Source organism: Tasmannia lanceolata, unplaced genomic scaffold (assembly GCF_043159265.1).
Source record: "Tasmannia lanceolata isolate RefF3 unplaced genomic scaffold, GAP_Taslan_0.1 ptg000013l, whole genome shotgun sequence".
In the NCBI taxonomy this organism is placed as follows: Eukaryota; Viridiplantae; Streptophyta; class Magnoliopsida; order Canellales; family Winteraceae; genus Tasmannia; species Tasmannia lanceolata.
In genome coordinates, this window is record NW_027518690.1 from 42,466,851 (window position 1) to 42,489,537 (window position 22,687).

The window sequence follows — 22,687 nt, forward strand, 5'->3', positions numbered from 1 at the left end:
CTCCTGATCTCATCAATACCATTGTGGCTGCTTGGAGAAACAAGGTCGTAGAGAAGAGATTTGCCTTAATATCTAAGGTCCGATGTGGGGAATTGCCAGGAAAGCTCGTGGGCAAGAGAGCTCGGATCGAAGAGCTTTGAAGATTCCTTTTTATGAAATTGTCATTTTAATTTCTTCAAATTTCATTGTAAATGGTTACTTTCATCCAATTGTTAACAAAGACTAATGTTTTGATTATAACTACATTTTGACTATTGATCAATGGAATAGCATTTATGTCTTTCTCTTATCTTATTTGGTACAGAATACTTTATCTCAATGCTTATCGTCTTAATTTAGTATGTTAATTTCCAATTCAGGATTCTAAAATCGAGCAAACATCGCTCCCTCAGGTGTCAGTCAACCTGCGTGGTCTAGACAGTCAATCAAGTCTAGACTCATTCGTCAATTTGAACCGCTAACCTTACCTGAACAATCCGCATCCTCTTTATCTGAATCATCTGAATCTCTAGAGTCTGTCCAAATGGCTGAACCCAATGATGCGTTAGCTAAAATTCAAGAGATGATGGTGAATCTTACCTGGGATATGGCCTTTATGAAAGAGGAGATGGCCCAAATGAAAGCCCAGTCTAATGAAAAGGTCTCTACTTCTAGAGCACCTGCGGTTCAACCCCCTCCCGCTATACCGGCAAATCCGAGCCCTGCAAATTTGAACCACCCTTTCATTTCACCAGTAGACGTCGACCTAGAGGAAGGGCAGTACGCTGAAGAATATTGCATTCCAGATGTGGCCCGATATAATAAAGAAAAACAGGTAGCTGATCAATTGGAGAAGCTGACAAAAGAAATGGAAAGCTTGAAGCATCAAGGCCCAAAACAGTTCGATATATCTGAGCTGATAATGTCTCCGGGAGTCACCTTGCCCCCTAAATTCAAAACCCCCGATTACGACAAATATGATGGGACTGGATGTCCCCGGAATCATATGAGGTGGTTTATTGAGATGTCGCAGCAGTGTGGGCTATCTCCTGAGCAAATGGCCAGAGTCTTTCCAATGTCCCTTACTGGGGTGGCGAAGAAGTGGTTTCTGCGTCGAAAGCCCGAAGAGGTGAAGACCTTACAAAGCATCTCCAACAAATTTGTAGAGCAGTTTTCTATGGAAGAAGGGATAGAGGTTACCAAGAGGGATCTCAAGCAGTTAAAGCAAGGTCCTCTGGAGACCTTTACCTTTTTCATCCGTCGTTGGCGTCGAAAGTCTGCCCAGCTAAGCGAGAGGCTATCAGAAGAAGATCAGATCAAGCTGGTGATCAAGGGTTTGTCGCCGCAGTATTTCCATTTTTTGTCCCCTCAGCATTACACCGATTTTGACCATCTAATTAAGACTGGGACGAGGACTGAGGATGCAATAGCTAAGGGTCTGAGGGCCAGACTTCCATCGGACATCAGGGAAAGAAAGAGGCCCGTGGTCGTACAGAAAGAAGTTGACCACGTAAACCATGTTCGCCCAGCGGCCAGGACTGTAACAGAGGTGGCGAGACCAGTGCCAGCCCTGGTTGAGCAGAAACCTCAGAGACACTTTGATCCCTTACCATACCCTTTACCTCTGATTCTGAAAAAGTTGATAAGGGATAAGAAAATCAGGCTACCTGATATTAGGCCAGTACCTAACCCGTTACCTCCATATTGGAGAGCAGACCAGTATTGTGAATACCACAGAAATTCGGGTCACCTCACTGAAAGATGTCTGGCCTTAAAGCATGCGCTCCAGACTATGTTAGAGAACGGGAAGCTTGAAGTGGAAAGGCCCAATGTAACTCGAAACCCCCTTCCCAATCATCGTACAATTCCTCCTCCTACAGCGAATGCCATTTTTGTCGAGGAGCCGGTTCTTGATCCATCCATTCTCATTTGCGCAATCACTCCTGATGAACCTTATATTCTAAGATTTGATCCTGAAGAGATCGAGGAGATGGAAAGGGAAAGGTCTTATGCCCTCTGGAGAGGGAGCACCAGTTTGGCAGAGACATCCTCTCCATGCGTCCTTCGATGTGAGGATGTTGAGGCAGAAAAGGAAACGCCTTATGTTCTAAGGATGAGTGATTTTGAAGAAGAGGAGGCAATTGAACCTCCGTATGTTCTGAGAATGGATGCAGATGATTTACTTCTATTGGAAGATCAGTGTGACGAACTTCGTCATGTTACCCGAGGTGGCCGAGTGTTTAAGCCCGCAGAATTGAGAGCAGAAAACCCTGCAGAAGCAGTGAGAGCAGCCGAGAATCAGGGGCAGAATAGGCCGAGTGCAGATGAGGAAGAAGATAATCTGTTGAAGCAGTTGAAGAAGACCCAAGAAAACGTTTCTATTTGGGGCCTACTTATGTCTTCGTCTAAGCACAGGAAGGTTGTACTCAAAGAGTTGAATGCTGCTCAGGTGCCAACTGAAATCACTCCTGATGAGTTAGTAAGTCTAGTCGCTGTGACTAAGACTTCCAAGGTAATATCCTTCACAGACGATGATTTACCTCCTGAAGGGAGTGACCATGCTCGTTCACTCAAAATTACCGTGATCTGCAACAAGAAAAGGGTACCCGAAGTACTGGTCGACAATGGGTCCGCTCTGAATATCTGTCCTCTGAGTACTGCTGCGACTTTGGGCTTTGGACCTGGAGATTTTATTCCCTCAGAGCAGGGTATATTAGCATATGATGGCACCCGGCGAGATGTCATCGGAACCCTGGCCACTGAAATTCAGATTGGGGGAGAAGACTTTGACATCGAATTTCAAGTATTGGACATTAAAGCTTCTTTCTTGCTGTTATTGGGTCGACCTTGGCTGCATAAGGTCAGAGTTATCCCTTCTACCCTTCATCAAAAGTTGAAGTTTGTTCATAACAACAGGGTAGTGACTGTGAAGGGTGACCCAGATTTAGAAATTGGACAGATTTCGCAGGAGCTCGTAGTTGGGAAAGAAGCCGATGTCAGCTTGACAGGTTTTTCACTGGAGGTGTCGGTCATATCCATGAAAGAAGCCATGGGCGAAGAAGTTTTCTTCTTGACTAGCACCAACTCGAATGTGGTCAGGATGATCCGTAAACAGGGTTATATTCCAGGCGCAGGGCTGGGCAAATATCATCAAGGCCCTACTGAGTGGCCTGTGTTCAGAACTTTCAATGGTCTCTTTGGCCTGGGATATGAGCCGACCGGGCAGGAGGTCAAGGAAATGAAAAGATACATGCTGAAATGGGCCGAGTGCCGCCGCCGGGGACTAGAATTGCCTATGGGGCCAATCAGTCTGATCAGGAACGGCGTTTTCAGAAAGGAGGGGGCAGATTTTCCATTTTGCGGGTTTGCTGAGCCATGGACCGATGATGTCACAGGACAGAGGTTTCCAGGTTTCGAAATTTTCTTTAACCTAGAGTTATCAGAAGCGCCAATGGGTGCGCAGATTACTGAGGCAGCACCGAAAACTGATTGGGCCGATGTTTTAGAACCGGGCTGTCTGAATGGCATGTTTCAGATTGAATATCCAGTGGCAGCAGTAGTTGGCAGTGAGACCGAAGCATCAGAGGTGGCAGTGATAGGCAGAGATGCATCCATTCTGAACCCTGCAGAGTTAATCACCCCAGCCGAGGGACCCTTGACCAACTGGACCTCCCAGGTTTTACCTCGAGTAGTCTTTCAGTATAGTCCCGTTTCCTCAAAAGAGTCAGTAGTCTTTAAGTATACGTCTACTTCCCAGTCTGATATTGAGTTTGTTTATTCTAATTATTCTTTTGATGCAGGTACCGTAGAAGTTGGATCTGGTTCCGGAGTCGGTGACAAGTCTCTTTCTAATAAGGTCGAGTCCAAGAGTACTTTAGATGATGAGTTTATTTCTTCAACTGCACATATGCCAGAGTTGGCTGAGTTCAATGTGGAGTTGTCTGTTGAGTCTGGGAATACATCGTTAGAGTCCAATACAATGCCTGCTGTGGGCTATTCCATTCTTGATGTAACCAATACTATGAATGAAATGAAAGACTCTTTTACATACATTCCTGTTTCTGTTTCTCCTGTTTCCATTTCAAGTACTGAGTCTGCTCTTAAAACTGATAATATTAATAATGATAATCAAGATTCCTCCTCTGACGAGGATGCCGACGAAACTCCCCTTGAAATCAAACATATGATTCAACAAGAGGAGAGTCGCCGAGCAAGACCGCTCGAAGAGGAAATTGAAACCGTAAATATTGGTGACGAAACCTTAATTCGGGAAATACGAATTGGCAAAACTTTATCTCCCGAAGAGCGTGAGGAATTAATCACTTTACTTAAGGAGTTCAAGGAGGTTTTTGCTTGGTCTTATGATGACATGCCGGGATTGAGCGAAGACATTGTCCAGCATCGATTGCCTCTAATCCCTGGCGCAAAGCCAAAGAAGCAAAAACTTCGAAAACTTAAAACAGAATGGGAGTTAAAAGTTCATGATGAAGTTAAAAAGCTATTGGAAGTAAAATTCATTCAAGTTGTTGAATATCCAGAATGGCTAGCGAATATAGTGCCGGTGCCCAAAAAGGACGGAAAGGTCAGGATGTGTGTGGACTTCAGGGACCTCAACAAAGCAAGCCCGAAGGACGATTTTCCGCTTCCGAACATTGATCTTCTGGTGGACAATACAGCTGGTCATGCTCTGTTATCTTTTATGGATGGGTTTTCAGGATATAATCAGATTAAGATGGCTCCAGAAGATATGATCAAGACAGCGTTTACTACTCAGTGGGGAACTTACTGTTACAGAGTAATGCCTTTTGGGTTGAAGAATGCAGGTGCTACTTATCAGAGAGCTGCAACTACTCTTCTTCATGATATGATCCACAAAGAAGTCGAGGTCTATGTAGATGATATGATCGTCAAGGGAAAGACTCGACCAGAGCATACTGTCGCTTTAAGAAAATTCTTTGAAAGAATCAGAAAGTATCAGCTTCGTCTAAACCCCAGCAAGTGTGTATTCGGGGTTACTTCAGGAAAGCTACTTGGATTCATGGTGAGTGAAAGGGGAATCGAAGTAGATCCTCAGAAAATCAAAGCGATTCAGGAGATGGAACCGCCGAGGACCGAAAAGCAGATCCGAGGTTTTCTCGGGAAAGTTCAGTATCTGAGACGGTTTATAGCTCACCTGACCATGACCTGTGAGCCTATTTTCAAGCTTCTGAAGAAGAATTCATCGAAGAAATGGACCGAAGAGTGCCAGGTGGCTTTTGAAAAGATTAAGCAGTGTTTATCCTTACCTCCTGTTTTATCCCCAGTCATCCTGGGTCAGCCATTATTGTTGTATTTGTCCATCACAGATACGGCGATGGGTTGTATGCTTGCTCAGCAAGATTCAGGGTCAAAGAAGGAAAGGCCAGTATACTACATCAGCAAGAAGATGCTAGAATACGAAGTGAAATATACAATCTTGGAGAAGACCTGTCTAGCATTAGTTTGGGCAACTCAGAGGCTCCGGCATTACTTGTTATCAAGTAAAGTACTTCTGCTTTCACGAATGGATCCGTTGAAGTATCTGTTTGAGAAGCCTGCTCTTACTGGAAGAACCGCAAGGTGGCTGTTATTGTTATCTGAGTTCGACATTACTTATGTCACTCAGAAGTCTGTTAAAGGGCGGGTCATTGCAGAACAGTTAGCTGATTCCCCTGTGGAAGAGAATGCATTCCTAAAGGTTGAATTTCCCGATGAAGAGATTATGGATGTTGAAGAAGATACTCCAAATACCAGATGGACAATGTATTTTGATGGTGCAGTCAATAACCAGGGTCAGGGAATAGGAGCAGTACTCGTATCCCCTCAGAAGGAGTATATTCCTATATCTATCAAGTTGCAGTTTGAGTGCACCAACAACATGGCCGAGTATGAAGCTTGTATTGCCGGACTGGAGGCAGCCTTAGCTTTGCAGATTCAAGACATTGATGTGTTTGGAGATTCCATTTTGATCATTTGCCAGACTAATGGAAAATGGAAGACTCGGGAAGATAAATTGATCCCGTATAATGCATATCTCGAATCTTTGGTCCAGAAGTTCAGGAGCATTACGTTCACTCACTTGTACAGAACAAAGAATCATTTTGCTGATGCTTTGGCTACACTGGCTTCTATGTTAGACATTTCAGCAACAATGGAGGTCCAGCCGCTTACAGTGCGATTGCAATGGGAGCCAGCGCATGTGAACGTTATCGAAATAGCGGCCAGGTGCCCAGATGGAAAGCCCTGGTATACAGACATCGGGAATCTCATATCTGGTAAAGGGCATCCACCTGAGGCTTCTGGAAAAGAGCGAAGAACCCTTCAGAAATTAGCTGCCAATTTTGTTATTTGTGGTGATCAGTTATATCGCAGATCCTTTGACGGAATCCAGCTTTTGTGTGTTGATGAAGACAAAGCAGTTGAGCTTATCGAGCAGACCCATGAGGGAGTTTGTGGACCTCATATGAATGAGAAAATGTTGTCAAGAAAGATTTTGAGACTTGGATTCTATTGGCCCACAATGGAAGCAGACTGCTTCGCATTTGTGAAGAAATGCCATAAGTGTCAAGTCTATGCAAATCTTATTCATGTACCTCATTCGGAGTTGCACTCTATGACTTCTCCATGGCCGTTTTCAGTATGGGGAATTGACATAATTGGGAAGGTTCATCCGAAGTCTTCGAGCGGGCATGAATACATTCTGGTCGCAATTGATTACTTTACGAAATGGATTGAAGCCGCTTCGTATGCTTCCATTACTTCGAATACAGTTGCAAAGTTCATCCGTGCCAACATTATTTGCAGATATGGAGTACCTCATGAGTTAATCTCAGATAATGGTTCTCACTTCAAGAAGGAAGTAGCGCACTTGTGTGAAGAGTTTAAAATAAAGCATCACAAGTCGTCTCCTTATAGGCCGCAGACGAATGGAGCCGTTGAAGCAGCAAATAAGAACATCAAGGTAATCATCAGCAAGATGACAGAAACTTATAAAGACTGGTCAAACAAGCTTCCTTATGCTTTGTGGGCTTACAGGACGTCGATCAGATCTTCTACAGGTGTCACTCCGTATTCTTTAGTGTATGGAATGGAAGCAGTTTTGCCTGTTGAACTCAGAATCTCATCTCTAAGAGTGATGATAGAGGCAAGCTTGCCAGAATCTGAATGGGCGAAGGCCAGACATCAAGAACTGCAGATGATAGATGAAAAGAGGTTACGAGCTCTGTACCATATCCAGGGGTATCAAAGGCGGATTGAAAGGGCGTTCAATAAGAAGGTTCGTGTCCGAGATTTGAAGCCAGGGGATCTTGTCTTGAAGTCCTATAGGGCACTGGTATTTGATCCGAGAGGGAAGTTTCGTCCAAATTGGTCTGGTCCTTATATTGTCGATGAAGTCCTGCCGGGAAAAGCCGTAAGACTTCTCGATGAAAATGGAGAAAAATTAACAGAACCTACAAACCTGGATCAGTTAAAGAAATATTACGCCTAAAACACTGGAAGGCCATCTTTGGACGACTTGAGCTTTTTAAGCCAGTAGCCCAGATTTCAAAAATGAAAACCCTTTTTGCTAAACTCCTTTGAGCCAAAAACAAAACCTCTTTGTCAAACTTAAACCAGGGGCATCTTTTATGTCTTTCGTCATAAAAGATATTAACCTCGAACTACGCGGGACCTGATTCTCAATTTCTTTGGGGATACGTAGGCAGTCTGGATGGTCTAGATTCGGTCTAATTGCTCAAGACTTACCAAATGTTAACTTGTTTGAACCCAAGCCTACCTAAAAGTCCTTCTGGTGTTATTGGCCCAGGTTTGTAGAGAAATAAAAAAAAAAGAGAGAAAAGAAAAATGATGAAGTCTTGGACCCGCTAGACTGAAAACCCGCAAGGGCGGTCTAGGCAAAAGTTAGGGCCATTCACCCGCTAAGTTGAAAACCCGAAAGGGCGGCTTAGGCAAAAATCAGGGTGGTGAGCCTGCTGGATGGAAAAGCTGCAAGGGCAAACAGTCCAGGCAAAAATTAAGGCGTGCGGTCCGCTGAATCGAAACCCTAAAAAGGGCAATTCAGTATGGCAGTGATTTCGCAAAGGACCAAGCTTTTGAAAGCCGATTGTGCTTCCGTTTTTGGCATTACTTCATAGTCTGAATAAGCGCCAGCATAATCTCTTTCGATACTTCTTCAAGTTAAAATGGTTAAAACTAAGTAATCCAAAGGAGGTAATAACCATGACTGAAATACCGAAAAGATGAATGAAACACTTTTAGATGCGGTATTCAAAAGATCCTCAGAGCGGTAGACTGTTACCACCTTAAACATTTATCAAATTAAGAAGCAGATTCAGTCTCTTTTAGAGTCTATGTTGTGCATTTGTTAAAGCTTTCGTCTGCCATTTGTCAAAGTCTCGTTTATCATGTGTCAAAAATCTTTCATTGTCAGGTCAAAGCCAGGTCTTTAAGGTCAAGTTTAGCCTTTACTTCTCTTGAGGCTGGGGTGATAAACTTTACAAGCAAGAAGTTGCATCTCCTGCGGACAGAGCCGAACAGAACAGAGTTCAGAAGGGACAACTTTTCCAGTTTATTTGGAGTGTTATCGCGAAAGTGCAGAAGGAAGAATGCTTTGAGCAGAACCCGTTTTCTTGTATTTGCAAAAGCTTTGTAACCTCAAGCATTTCTTTGAAATGAAAGCCTTTAGTTGAACCCTTGCGTTTGGCTCTCTTTCGAATCTTGTAATGGAAATAAAATCATACTAGGGGCATCTTTTATGACTTGGTTTCCCAAGTCATAAAAGACGTCGAACAAAACTTTAGGGTTGAGATGGCTATTCTTGTCAAATAAAGATAAGAGAAGCTCGAACATCCCCTTTCGAGCTGGGCTCCTTGATCAGTTTTTTTTTTTTTTTTCAGAAAAATCCAATCCATTGAGTTTTGCATTTTTCAAAATATAGGCAGAATTTTGGTTTATTTGTTTAAAGGGGCCAATGCCCGCGAGATTTTATCAAGTGCCTTTGGGTTATATCCTGTGGTAAAGGTTATGATTTCCAGATCTATTCCAGCTGTGCTATGTTTTAACTATCTTTCCTCCTCTCTGACCTCTAGGAGGTCATGTTAGGAGCGACCTGACCGTCATTTTCAGAATAAAAAGCTTGAGATATCATCCCTCCTATCCGGTATTGAAAGTTTGAGTCTTCTCAAACATTCTTTACTCGTCTTGTAATCCGGTATTGAAAATTTGAGTCTTCTCAAATATTCTCTACTCGTCTTGTAATCCGGTATTGAAAATTTGAGTCTTCTCAAATATTCTCTACCCGTCTTGTAATCCGGTATTGAAAGTTTGAGTCTTCTCAAACATTCTTTACCCGTTTTGAAATCCGGTATTGAAACTTTGAGTCTTCTCAAACAATTCTTTACCCTTTTTGAATGATCTGGCTCTCGATTCCAGGATAAAAACTCGATATATCTCCTTGGCTCCTAGCTTTGCTAAGTTATAGCCATTGTTTCTTCCTTCGACCTCTAACTTTGTTATGTCAGGTGTTTTCTGGCTATCGACTCCAGGATAAAAACTCGATGTATCTCTTTGCTCCTAGCTTTGCTATGTTATAGACTTTGTTTCTTCCTTCGACCTCTAACTTTGTTATGTCAGGTGTTTTCTGGCTGTCGATTCCAGGATAAAAACTCGGTGGTAAAATGAAAACTCTTTGAGTGATTGGAATGATTTGTTTGTTTGTTTGGTTGGTGCTCTTTGAGCAATTGTTATGTTTACTTTGGCTTAGCCTGATAAAAAAGAAATAGTGTGTGTGTTTGTGTTTTTATAATCGTTCCTTCATCTTTGTTAAATAGTTTAGATAGTTGAGTCATGAGTATTAGAGAGAGACTATCTCATTGAGATGTCATGTTTGCCGAGTTAAGAGTCAATGAGAGGCCATCTCCTTATTTGCTTCTAAATTTTGATTTTTGTTGTCATGTATTTTACTGTTTTGCTTTTGCAAATATCGTTCTTAAAACCGAAAAAAAAACAAAAAATTGCTTGCTTTGTTTTCGGGTCGATCAAAATGCGTTGTCTGTTCAGCTTTGCCATTCGCGTGACAAGCACGCTCTGCCAAAGAGGGGCATCTGTAGACACCCCATTTTGACCAGACCCAAGTTCACTATGCTTGGGCGAAATCCCATCCAATCATTTCCGCCATGTTTCGCATTTTTCCGTTAAGTGTTGAGAGTGGTTATTCACGAGAATCTAAACCAGAGAGAGTGTGGACCCATTTGGTGGGGCCGCATGATGCATTTTGATTAAATTTGGACCGAGTAAGTGGGCCCAGCTAAAAGAGTGTTCGAATCATCTATAAAGGTCGCTATGGATTTCAAAGATCAAAATTTTTTTTTAAAAAAAAAAAAAAAAAAAAAGTTCATCTAGCATGGAATGGGGCCCACATTATGGTGATCCAAGTCACTCACTTGATAGGTCGTGAGTTGGATGGTTCGGATCAACCCACCATTTGGATCGGTTGAGATCATCTTACGAAGAGGGTTTGAGGAATACAAATCGTTTTGATTGCACCCCAATAAATTGGATGATTTAGATCACCCCGTGGAATAGATTTAATGAGCGCGACCGATTTACATTTTAGCCCACAGGTTGAACGGGTTAGATCTTCCCATGAAAATGGTTGGTGGGCCCAACCCATTCTTGTTGCGGCCCATCAATTGAATGGCTAGGACCATCTCATAGAAGAGGTTAAGGTACAGTCAATCAATTCATCGCAACCCAATATTTGAGCGGTTAAGATTGTCGGGTGGTCCCATCAAATGCACAGTTTAGATCATGCTAATGGAAACGCATAGTGAAGAAAAATTCTTTACTTATAAAAAGGAAAATATGATTCTCGTATGGGAAACCCTCCCACATGGTGGTCAAAGGAATATTAAAAAAAAGGAAAAAAGGAGAGGGGTGGTCAAAGAATATTAAAAAAAAAAGGAAAAAGAGGAGGGAGCAACCGGGGTCTCTCTCCACCTCTCTCTCTTTTGGCCCAAGACCACTCAAGTGCTACCCTCACACCTTATTAAATGGGGAATATGATGAAGTTTGGGGGGACAAGGGGGGGGGACAGCAGCTCAAGGCTCTCCTCAAAAACAGGGACCACTCAAGTGCTCTCCTCAAAAACAGCAGCCTCCTCTGCTCAAGAGGAGCGGCTGATCTCTCTGGCAGAAAGGAGAATCAGGGGGAGAAAGAAGGAGCAGGAAAAACAAAAAAAAAAAAATTTCAGTGAGCGAGAGAGTTTTCTTCTCCGGCAACCCAACCGGATTCCGGCCCGGAATCCGACCATCCACCTCCAACCGGAATCCTGCATCACCACTACAAACTCCGGCCACCTTTTCCAGCTCCCACTGCCTCCACCATCAAGCTCCATTTCGGTCACCACCGCACCTCTACCATCTCCTCAAACCCAAACCCTCTCTGCAACTGTTAACCTTAACCACCACTACCTCCGATCACCACCGAACCTTCATCATCCCCGCCTTCTACCTAGAATCCAGCAACCCAAAACCTGCAAACCGCTACCACCCCCAAATCCATTTCCCGGCCAACCACCGGCCGGCCACCACCACCTCTCCATTTTCTTCAAACCGCCACCACCTCCACCATTTCCACCTTTTCTAGCTCCCACTGCCTCCACCATCTCCGGCCGGCCTTCACCCAACCACCATTAAACCCATCTCTCAAACCCACATCAACAGCCGCCGGCACCACCACCACCATCACCACTACCCAAACCCAAAACCCATTTCAAAAAAAAAAAACCAAAAATAACAGCCACCACCTCCACCGGCCGTATCTCCACCGGCCGTACCTCCACCAAGCCTCTTCCACCGAAACCCACAGACCCTATCTCTATCTCTCTTCCCATTTGCAACATTTTAAAAAAAAATAATAATAAAAAAAATAGAACGTGAAAAAAAAAAAAAAAAACAGAGCATTGCGTGCTCTGTTTGTTTGTTTTTTTTTATTTTTCACATTCTCTCTCTCTCTCTTTCTCTCTCACTCGAACTCTATCTCTATCTCTCTCTCTCTCACTCCCTCACTCTTTCCCCCTCTATCTATCTGTCTCATTCACCATCTCTCTCTCGATCACTCAACAATGGGGAAGAAATTAAAAAAAAAAAGAAAAAAGGAGAAAGAAAGAAGGCGAGCGGATTGCCCGTCGGCGTGATTTTCAGAGTTTCCGACATTTGGATGCGGCCAAGAACTCTATCACAGGTTGATACCCCATTCTCGGATTTTTTCCGAATCATTCGGCATTTTTTATGAATTTTGCATGGTTTTTTAGTATTTAATTAAATTTAATTCAATATCAAATGTGTGAACTAAAAATCATGATCTGCATGAGGGTTTCAAATCTGTTTCGTCCCAAAATTTAATACGATGTTCTACTTGAATAGAGTAAAATAACTGTCGGATCGGATCGGGCATTGAATCGACGGTTTTTTAGAATTTGAGTGAAGAGTAGAATTTTATTTAAAATGTGGGCCGAATAATTACGAAATTCGAAAAAATAGCCATCTCAGGATGATCTATTTTTTGGAATTTTAAATTTTTCTTGTGTTTATCACATTAGAATAAGGTTGGAGGACGTTTTCCGGAGTCGTAATTTTCTCGAAAATTGTGTTTTAAAAATAGAAAAACTCTTCAAAAATATCTTTTCGACGAAGAAAAATAAATTATATACTAAACGAATTCCAAAATTAATGAAATTTCGTGGTAAAATAATCTAATGCTGATACATTCTACCATGCATTTTTGAGAATTTTCAGAAGTTGTTTAGTATATTATTTTATACATTCTTTGAAAATTATCAGATTTTGGGAGAATTGTTACTGACGTCAAATCACAGATAAAATTCTCCAAATTTTTACAGTGGTCTTAAATTCTATATTTCTTGCTTCTGTAAAATTTTCAATTGATTTGGATCTTATGTCATATGAGCTGTAGTGTTAATTCATAATCTGGTCTGAAAATTAAAAAATCTGAAACTGATAGTAAATAGTTTTCTTATTTCATGGAAATCTCACATCATGCTATTTTCACTTATATCTTACTACTGTAGAAATTTCATGGAATTTAGATTTCTATTTCTAGTAGTTTGTGTGTTATTTTTGAAATCTGGTCAATTAATTGTTAAATCCAAATTAAATATGAGTTTAATGTAAAAATCTGTAAAAATCTTCCAGTAAGTTACATCTCATCACATCTTGTTGCTGGAGAAGTTTCAACTCATTTCGAGTTCGTTTGCAACAGCTTCACTTGTAAAATTCTAATGATAAGGTTACTTGGAGCCCATCTTTGTGTGTGTTTGGGAGACCCGCCCGGTCTCATTCTCTCGCTAGTTCTACTCTTTATGCTTCATTTGGTTTTGGAAGAACACCCTACTCGGCTTGGCTTCATACCCCTACCCTTATGGGTATTGGGTTGCACATTTGTTGCACCCTACGGCTAGGTAGCTGTCCGGCCCGGCTGGGTGTTTCACCTTTGCCAAATATGCACAAGGTCTCTTATTCCTTTTAGACCCGCCCGGTCTCATTCTCTTGCTAAACCTCCTCTTTGTGCGCCGTTTGGTTTTGGGAGAACATCCTACTCGGCTTGGCTTCATACCCCTACCCTTATGGGTATTGGGTCGCACATTTGTTGCACCCTAGGGCTAGGTAGCTGTCCGGCCCGGTTGGGTGTTTTACCTTTGCCAAATATGCACAGGGTCTCTTATTCCTTTTTACGTCATTTGTGTCTCGGAGACAAGCCTTGTCTCCTGTGAGAGTTTCCCCTTTAGGAGGCTTACCTAGCCTCATGTTAGAGTGGCCTCCTCTTTTAGAGCGAGTCTTTTTTCTTGGTAGTGTTATTAGAGAGTCTTTGACTCATTTGTTCCCCCTCTTTAGTGTTGTTAGTTCGGAGTCTCTCCTTTAGGGTTGTTGATTACTTCGCTTTGATTAGAGGCTAACTCAGTCTTATTAGAGCTTTGCTCGCTTGGGATCTTGGATCGTTTTCTCTCTTCTTGGGACGCTATCTTTCTTGTTGTGGTTCGTCTCTTTGAGGCGTTAGTTGCTTGTTCGGGGTTTTTCCTTTTGGATTTAGGGCTTTGCCCTAGTTTATGGTTGTTCTTGCGTGTTCCCTTTAAGATTGAAAACATTTAAAGATTCAGAGCATTGGAAAAGCTTTAAAATCCAAAAAACATTAGAAATTTGAAAACTCAAAAATATTAGAAATTTAAAAAACATCAAAAACATTTGAAGGTCCTAAGCATTGGAAAAGCTTTAAAATCCAAAAACATTAGAAATTTAAAACTCAAAAATATTTGAAAACTTTAAAAATATCAAAAACATTTGAAAATATAAAAAACCTTAAAAAAAATCTGAAGTGTGAGTGTTTCTTTTAGAAGCGTAGTTTGAGAGTTCGCTTCGAACTACGTTGGCTTGATCCTCTTCCACGAGGTACGTAGTGCAGCTTGAGATTCTTATCTCAAGTCCAGCCAAACTTTTTTGTAAATAAATGTTTTAAACCTTCTTCAAAAACCTTCAAAATCTTGTTTTCAAAAGATCTTCCTCTAGAGTTAGGAGTTTCTCCTAGATAGAGAGTTTTAGAGTTAGGGTTTTTCTTTTGATAGGTTGTTTGATTGTTTGTTTGCTGTGTGCTTGTTTTAGAGTTAGGGGTCTATCATAGAGTTATAGGAGCGCCTCCGTCCGGTCAGTCGGTGATCCACATCGCCGAGTGATGACTAGAATAGGATACGCTAATCCACCCTTTGTTTTCCTTAGGAAATACAGCCTAGTTACACATAGGTTGTAGGAACCATCTGCATTAGCTTAGGGCTAATCTGCATTTAGTTAGGGCATATAGGGTGTCCTAAAATCCACAATTCACTGGAATCTAAATAATCGTACAAGAAACTTTAATAACTAGTCCGGTCTTTTAGATCGAATCTAGGATAGAGGTCTAGGTATCTTAGGCATCCTAGCTTAGAATAGGCGCGAAGAACTACGTTGCCTTGATTCTCGTGGAGGCGAGGATACGTAGGCTTCTTTGGATGAATACCAGACCATCCGAGGACTCGGGCTAATAATTTAGAGTCTTAGGATTTTGTTTAATTATTGTATGTTTTGATGTGTTTTCTTACTTTCTTGTACTGATCTCATACCTTTAGCTATAGCTTGCATGTGTTTGCACATCAGAACTTAGACACCCATTAGGCTTGTCACTCATAACCTAGCTATGCTTAGGTGGCACATCTTTTATTTTATTTTATATGTGTTTATTATTTTTATCCTCAGGAAATGCATGCTTAGGTAGACGAGTCCTGAGGATTGTTCCCATTTCACATGATTTTTATTCAAACTTCTTTGGAGTTACTAAAAATGGCATAAGAGACCAGGTGCTTGCACTTGGGCGAATTGGGGGCGCCTAACCCCTTCCCCATTCGTAACCAGGCACGGACCTTTTGTATCTCTGGTTATCCATTGCAAACAGAGCATTTGTTTTGGTTCCATGGCTTGTCCATGGATGGCGACTCTGAGTTTATTTTAGGTATGTCTTGGTTTCGAGCCTTGGCTCCGGATCGAGACATATCTCTTTCTTTTTATATCGCCACTCGTGCTATGCTATGAGGGTGGCATCCGTTTCGAGAGTTCCCTGGTAGAGCTCTCCTTCACGTTGTGGAGATCTTAGAGGATCGCAGGAGGGATCTCGCGTCCCTCGGCACCCGTCCTCAGGATCGGGGTCCACAGTCTCTCGTACCCACGCGATTGGCGTGTGCATTTTAATTATTGATTTTAATCCATCTTTTATGTGAACTTGGGATTACTAAGGCAATCCGAATTCCACACAAAAGAGACTGACAGAGTCGCCACCTAGATGTGGGATCTAGGACCCACAACTAACCAGAAATCTAGACTCGCTACCTGGTTACGAGAATGGAAGGTATGGGGAGTTATCCACCACATGCACCATTCCTGCCCGATAATCGGTCTTCGATTCCAAAAGTTAACTCTTTTAAATTTATTTTAAATGGCTCATTTAACTCTCTGTTAATGTGCGAACTAGGTGACATGCATCATAATATCTAATTTCAATATGAATCCTAAATGTGTATCTTGATTTCTTAATTTGTCTGGATTCAATCTAAGTGAAAGTTCTCCTAAAATTCTAATTTCAAGGAAATCCTACATATTTTAATTAATAATTCATAATAAAATAAATATACAAAATCCCACATTTGTTGTGGAGCCGACTCGCAGTTGGTATGCCATCAGACATCCAAGCTGCCTACGTACCCAAGCCTCACTGGGATCAGAGTCGACGTAGTTCGGTGCACCTAAGCTAAGCTACTTATGCCTAACTCAACTAAGACACCGACCTAGACGGGATTGACTGTTTCAACAGTTTTAGGAGAAGTTATTTGAAATCCAAGTAGTGACTTGGTTTGGCAACCTAGAGGGGGGGTGAATAGGATGTTTATAAAACTTTTACCTTTTGAAAACTTTTACTAAAATTTCACCCAAGACTTATCCCTTGTTTAATTAAGTTTGAAATAGTTGAACTTAAACAATATTACAAATTAATATAAGTTCAAAAACCCTTGTTAATTAGCAAACTTAATTAGGTGATTTATAGCCTAGTTAGCAAGGTACCAATATTCAATCAAAACCAAAATGCTAACTACTCACTCAATTCCAAATATGTAAGAATGCAAGCACAAATAAATAAGAAAGTGAGAGGGAGAGAAAGATAGAGAAATACCAACACAAGTGACACAAAGATTTATAGTGGTTCGGCAAACGGCCTACTCCACTCTACTCAAGGTCGCACTTGAGGATTTCCACTATTGAGACCTCCACCACGCCCGGCTCCGAGGCTTTTACACTCCAAGGGAATTAGATAAGGATGCCCTTCCACCTTTACAATGACTCTCCTTCTCCGCCGAGTTCTAAGCGCTTTCTCCCAAGGGAATTAAACACGGATGCCCTTGCCACCGATCGAATAAAGAAGAAGATAAAAGCTTTGCCTCTATGTAGGCTACAATGCAAGTTGAAGCTCCAAGGATGCTCTCAAGAATAAACAAGTTTAAGCCTAAACCAATCTCAAAATATTTTCTCAAATCAAGGCACAAAGAGTTTGGTTGGTGAGAGAATTTAACCAAAAATAGTTCACAAATGATTTTCTATGGTTTGTTGAAGTTGGACAATGTTCCTCTCTTGTTTTAGACCCATTAGATGGGTATATATGGTGTCCCAACTCCATGTGACCGTTTGGGGGGCAAAACAGTCAAAACTGGGTCAAAAATTCAACTAGCCGTTGGACAACAACGGCTATATTTTTTTGAATTCATAGTGTTCTCGGAGTTCCGAGACATTTCTCGGAGTTCCGAGCAAATTCTCGGAGTTCCGAGAATCCAAACAGAGCCTTTATTTTTAGTACCTGGACCATTTCTCGGAGCTCCGAGAATGGTCTCGGAGTTCCGAGCTCGGAGCTCCGAGAATAATTCTCGGAGTTCCGAGCCTGGATTTCCAGCAAACAGTGTTTCATTTGAAAAATTCATATCTCCCTCATTTCTCGTCAGATTTCGATGTTCTTATACTCTACGGATATGAGAAAAACGATAGCTATCTGTTAAAAATATTTTCAAAAATATTTGAAAATGTTTTAAATAAGTTTTGATAGGATTTAGTTGCTGGTCCAGGTTGTTGCTTCGGAACTCTGTTTTGTTCTTTCTTGTGTTGAATGCCATATGGGTCCCAACATGTTGGTACACCACCATGGCCATTCACTTATCCATTTAAGTCCTTAAAGGGTGTGTCAGTCTCTTTGAAAAACATATTTTAGGGGTTTTAAGATGTGCCTTGATAAGAGAAAACACAAGAGAGATAGGTGATACAATCTACCATTTTTACCACTCTCTTGAATGAACTCTTGAGGTAGCCATTGCTTGATCTTCTCTTTGAGTGCATGGCTTGCTTTGGGATCTTCAAGGTTGAGCTTCTTTGCTTGACACCTTCAAAGGATGATGCCACCATTTGGTTCAAGCTCATTTGCAAGTTGTTGATCCACAAGCTTTGGCCTTCATTGATCTTCCTTTGCTTGTTCAATGCTTTGAGATGGTTGATGATGAGCTTCTCCTTGGTACTTCCAAGGTGTGATTGGTCCAAGTATGTTCCAAGCTCCTTTGCCATTGTGTTTGGTTCATCTTCAAGCATAGGCCAACAAGGTGCGTGCTAGTATGATTTGACTTGTGTAGGACCTGTCTAAAGCACAACACTCAAGGCAAATGATCAGTCCATAAACAACTAATCAATTTGTGTTTGTTAATCATCAAAACAAGATGATTGAATGTACCCATGGGGAACCCTTGGGCTTACATTATTTAATTCAAGTTGAAGATTTTATTATCCTAGGATTTCATATAAGATGCTATATGATTCTTATCTAAATGCAAGTTGTCCCTTAGACTAATGCAGGTTAGCCTACATCCTAGTTTACTAGGCTTGTCCTAGGGAAAGATTGGGTGACTAGTGTAACTAGACCTATGGCACGGTTGCTATCTATAGCAAGCGTACGTGATGAGACTGGACTCCTAACTCTAGGACTCCCTAAAACCTAGGACACGACCTGACACAAGTGTTCCTAAATTGGGCTCTAATGGTTCCTATGACGGAAATCGTGATCCAACGGTTCCGACAAATACGAGATGAATCGATTTCAGTTCTTGAAGTTAGTTAATTTCAGATTTCAAGGATTTTCAGTTTTTTGGACATTTAAGGATTACCAATGGCTCTGGGGTTCACCAATTTCGGCCTAGAATAGCATCCAAGGAAGGGAATCGTGCGCTATTTCCTTGCGCAATTTAATACTTAGGTTATAGCATCTTATTGCCCGGTATATCTCAGGATTTCCGTGGACAGTAACCTCGGAGCCAACAACATGCTATAGCTTAAATATTCAAATTGTCAAAGATAGAGTGCAATAGGGATACGATTATGGATGCACTGACCATTTTTCTAGGAAAATCTAAAGATCATAAAATTTCTGTTTTAATGGATTAAGGAGTTAATATGTGATAGAGATTTAAGGTTCTTTAGAGATTTTCAGATGATTTTCAATTAATTTCGGATTTTCAATGAATTTTATCAGTTTTATACCATATGAGTGATTTTACAAGTGAAATTGTTGCAAACAAATTCGAAATGATTTGAAATTTCTGCAGCAGCAAGATATGATAAGATGTAGCTTACTGGAAGATTTTTGTAGATTTTTACATTAAGCTCATATTTAATTTTGATTTAACAATTAATTGATCAGATTGCAAAAATAACACAGAAACTACTAGAAATAGGAATCTAAATTCAACGAAATTTATACAGTAACAAGATATAACTAAAAATAGAATGCTGTGAGATTTTCATGAATTTTAGAAACTATCTACTATCAGTTTCGGATTTTTTAATTTTCAGACCAGATCATGAATTAACACTACATCCCATATGAAACAAGATCTAAATCACTTGAAAATTTTACAGCAACTAGAAATATGGAATATAAGACTACTGTTAAAAGTTTGGGAATTTAATCTGTGATTGATGTCTGTAAAAAGTCTCCCAAAATTTGATAATTTTCAAAGAAAGCATAAAATACTATACCAAACCAAATCCAAAAATTCTCAAAACTTCATGGTAGAATGTATCAAGATTATATTATTTTTCCACGAAATTTCATTAATTTTGGAATTCGTTTAGTATATATTTTTGTTTTCTTCATCGAAAAGATATTTTTGAAGAGTTTTTTATTTTTAAAACACGATTTTCGAGAAAATTACGATTCCGGAAAAAGTCCTCTAACCTTGTTCTGATGTGATGAACACAAGAAAAATTTAAAATTCCAAAAAATAGATCATCCTGAGATGGCTATTTTTTCGAATTTCGTAATTTCTCAGCCAATATTTTAAATAAAATTCTACTCTTCACTAAAATTCTAAAAAACCATTGATCCAATGTCCGATCCGATCCGATAGTTATTTCACTCTATTTAAGTAGAACATCGTATTAAATTTTGGATCCAAACGGATTTGGAACACTCATGCAGATCATGATTTAGCTCACACATTTAATATTGAATTAAATTTAATTAAATGCTAAAAACCATGCAAAATTCATAAAAAATGCCAAATCATCTGGGAAAAATCTGAGAATAGTGTACTAACATGTAGGCGAGATCTCTGCCGAATCCGAGAGCCGAAAAATCCGAAAAAAAAACCTCGGCAACGCCCAATCCACTCCGCTTTCTTCTTTTTCTTTTCTCTTTTTCTTGTTTTTCTTGTTTTTCTTACGGCAGAGATAGAGAGTGTGAGAGATGGGGAGACAGACAGAGAGAGAGAAATAGAGAGTATAAGAGAGATAGAGAGATGTAGTGAGAGAGATTTTGAGAGAGGTATAGCGAGAGAGAGAGTTACAGAGAGTGAATGGAAGGGATATAGATATAGTTAGAGAGAGAGAGTTACAGAGAGTGAGTGTAGGAGATAGAGATATAGCGAGAGAGAGATTTCGAGAGAGGATTGACAACAACAGAAAGAGAGAAAGTTAAGAGGATTAACGATGAGAGAGAGAGAGAGAGAGAGAGAGAGAGGGAGATGAACGAAAAAAACAGAGTGTTGAGACACTCTGTTTTTTTGTTTTTTTACGTTAAGTGAGATGTGGAATTGGGTGAGAGAGAGAGAGAGAGAGAGAGAGAGAGAGAGAGAATCGGCCAATGTAATATCACAAACAAAACGATGCTCTGTTTTTTTTATTTTTTATTTTTTTTTTGTTTTTTTTTGTAACAGAAGGTGTAGAGGGGATGGGAGATGAGATGGTTGAGAGGGAGTGGGAATGAGAGAACAGAGGGTAGGAAGAGTAAGGGAAAACCGAAATTTGAAGGGGAGGATGGAAACACAGTGTTAGGTCTAAAATTGGTAACAGGTTATGGTAGGGCCGGAAAGGCTGATCTGGACCTGAAGGGCTGATCTGGACCTGAAGAACTGATCTGGACCTGAAGGGCTGATCTGGGCCTGAAGGGCTGATCTGGGCCTGAAGGACTGATCTGGACCTGAAGGACTCATCTGGGCCTGAAGGGCTGATCTGGACCTGAAGGGCTGATCTGTGCCTGAAGGGCTGATCTGGGCCGAAGGACTCATCTGGACCTGAAGGGCTGATCTAGACCTGAAGGACTGATCTGGACCTGAAGGACTGATCTGGGCCTGAAGGACTCATCTGGACCTGAAGGGCTGATCTGTGCCTGAATGGCTGATCTGTGCCTGAAGGGCTGATCTGGACCTGAAGGACTCATCTGGACCTGAAGGACTCATCTGGGCCTGAAGGGCTGATCTGGACCTGAAGGACTGATCTGGACCTGAAGGGCTGATCTAGGCCTGAAGGGCTGATCTGGGCCTGAAGGGCTGATCTGTGCCTGATTGGCTGATCTGGGCCTGAAGGGCTGATCTGGACCTGAAGGACTGATCTGGACCTGAAGGACTGATCTGGACCTGAAGGGCTGATCTGGACCTGAAGGACTGATCTGGACCTGAAGGGCTGATCTGGGCCTGAAGGACTGATCTGGACCTGAAGGACTCATCTGGGCCTGAAGGACTGATCTGGACCTGAAGGACTCATCTGGACCTGAAGGGCTGATCTGGGCCTGAAGGACTCATCTGGACCTGAAGGGCTGATCTAGGCCTGAAGGGCTGATGGAGTCCTGCGCTGTTAGGGCCTGACAAGAAGACAAAGGGTCAGAAGACCAGCCCGGAGTGGTGCTCCGGACGGGCGCTTCGACACTCAAGTCAGTATGAGCAGGAGTGCAGAGCAATTCCGAACTGAGGAGCTTAGGATTTGGGATTTCAGATCTTAGAACCCTCACCTTAGCACAAGTGAAGGCTATTTATAGTGATTCTGAGCCACCTGTCCAGGACAGGTGGTAACACCTGACTGGACCAGGTTTCATGCCTAGTAAGGGCAGGTGGAAGTCCCTGATTGGTCCAGGCAGCATACCTAGCAGGGGACAGGTGTGGGCTTTGCAGTGGTCCCTGTGAGGGCCATGTGTCAACAGCCGATTGGTTGCATATTTTGGACCCCATCAGTTGCCCCCTGGTTCTTCGAGCCATGAGAGTGGCTGGGAGAAGCAAAGAGAGGGTTAAAAACAGCATCTGGCCGGCCTTAAGGCCTCTGGGCAGCTCAGGCCGGCCTCAGACTGGGCCTGAAGAAACTGCGGCCGGACAGGGGCCTCCGGGCGCCCTGGTCTGGCCTTGAAGTTTGGCCTGAAGGAGCACGGCCGGATAGGAGCCTCTGAGCTATCCAGTACGGCCAAATTTTGGAACAGAAGTCTGGCCGGCCAAGCCCTTCTGGGCGGCCTGAAAGGGCAGAAATTGCGCTGGAGGTCTGTCCGTCTAAGCCTTCTGGGCGGATCGGCCGGGCAGAATTTACACTGGAGGTCTGTCCGTCGAAGCCTTCTGGGCGGCTCGGCCGGACATAATCTGCACTGGAGGTCTGGCCGGCCGAGTCCTTCTGGGCGGCTCGGCCGGGCAGGTCTTTGTCTTCTAGCGAACGCGTCATATCCTGTCCGGCCGAGCCCTTCTGGGCGGCTCGGCCGGGCAGGTCTTTGTCTTCTAGCGAACGCGTCATATCCTGTCCGGCTAAGCCTT

At 42.0% G+C, this 22,687-nt stretch overlaps 1 protein-coding gene across 1 annotated transcript in view; it reads left to right on the forward strand.

Annotated features, from left to right (window-relative positions):
- Positions 1-523: 523 nt before the first annotated feature.
- The window catches only part of LOC143891272 (uncharacterized), a 36,783-nt gene continuing 14,619 nt past the window's right edge, over positions 524-22,687 (forward strand). The window contains exons 1-4 of the mRNA XM_077395889.1: positions 524-4,064; positions 4,695-4,774; positions 5,624-5,856; positions 6,085-6,445. Of these exons, the coding sequence (XP_077252004.1) occupies positions 524-4,064; positions 4,695-4,774; positions 5,624-5,856; positions 6,085-6,445 (4,215 nt within the window). The remainder of the gene's footprint in view (positions 4,065-4,694; positions 4,775-5,623; positions 5,857-6,084; positions 6,446-22,687) is intronic.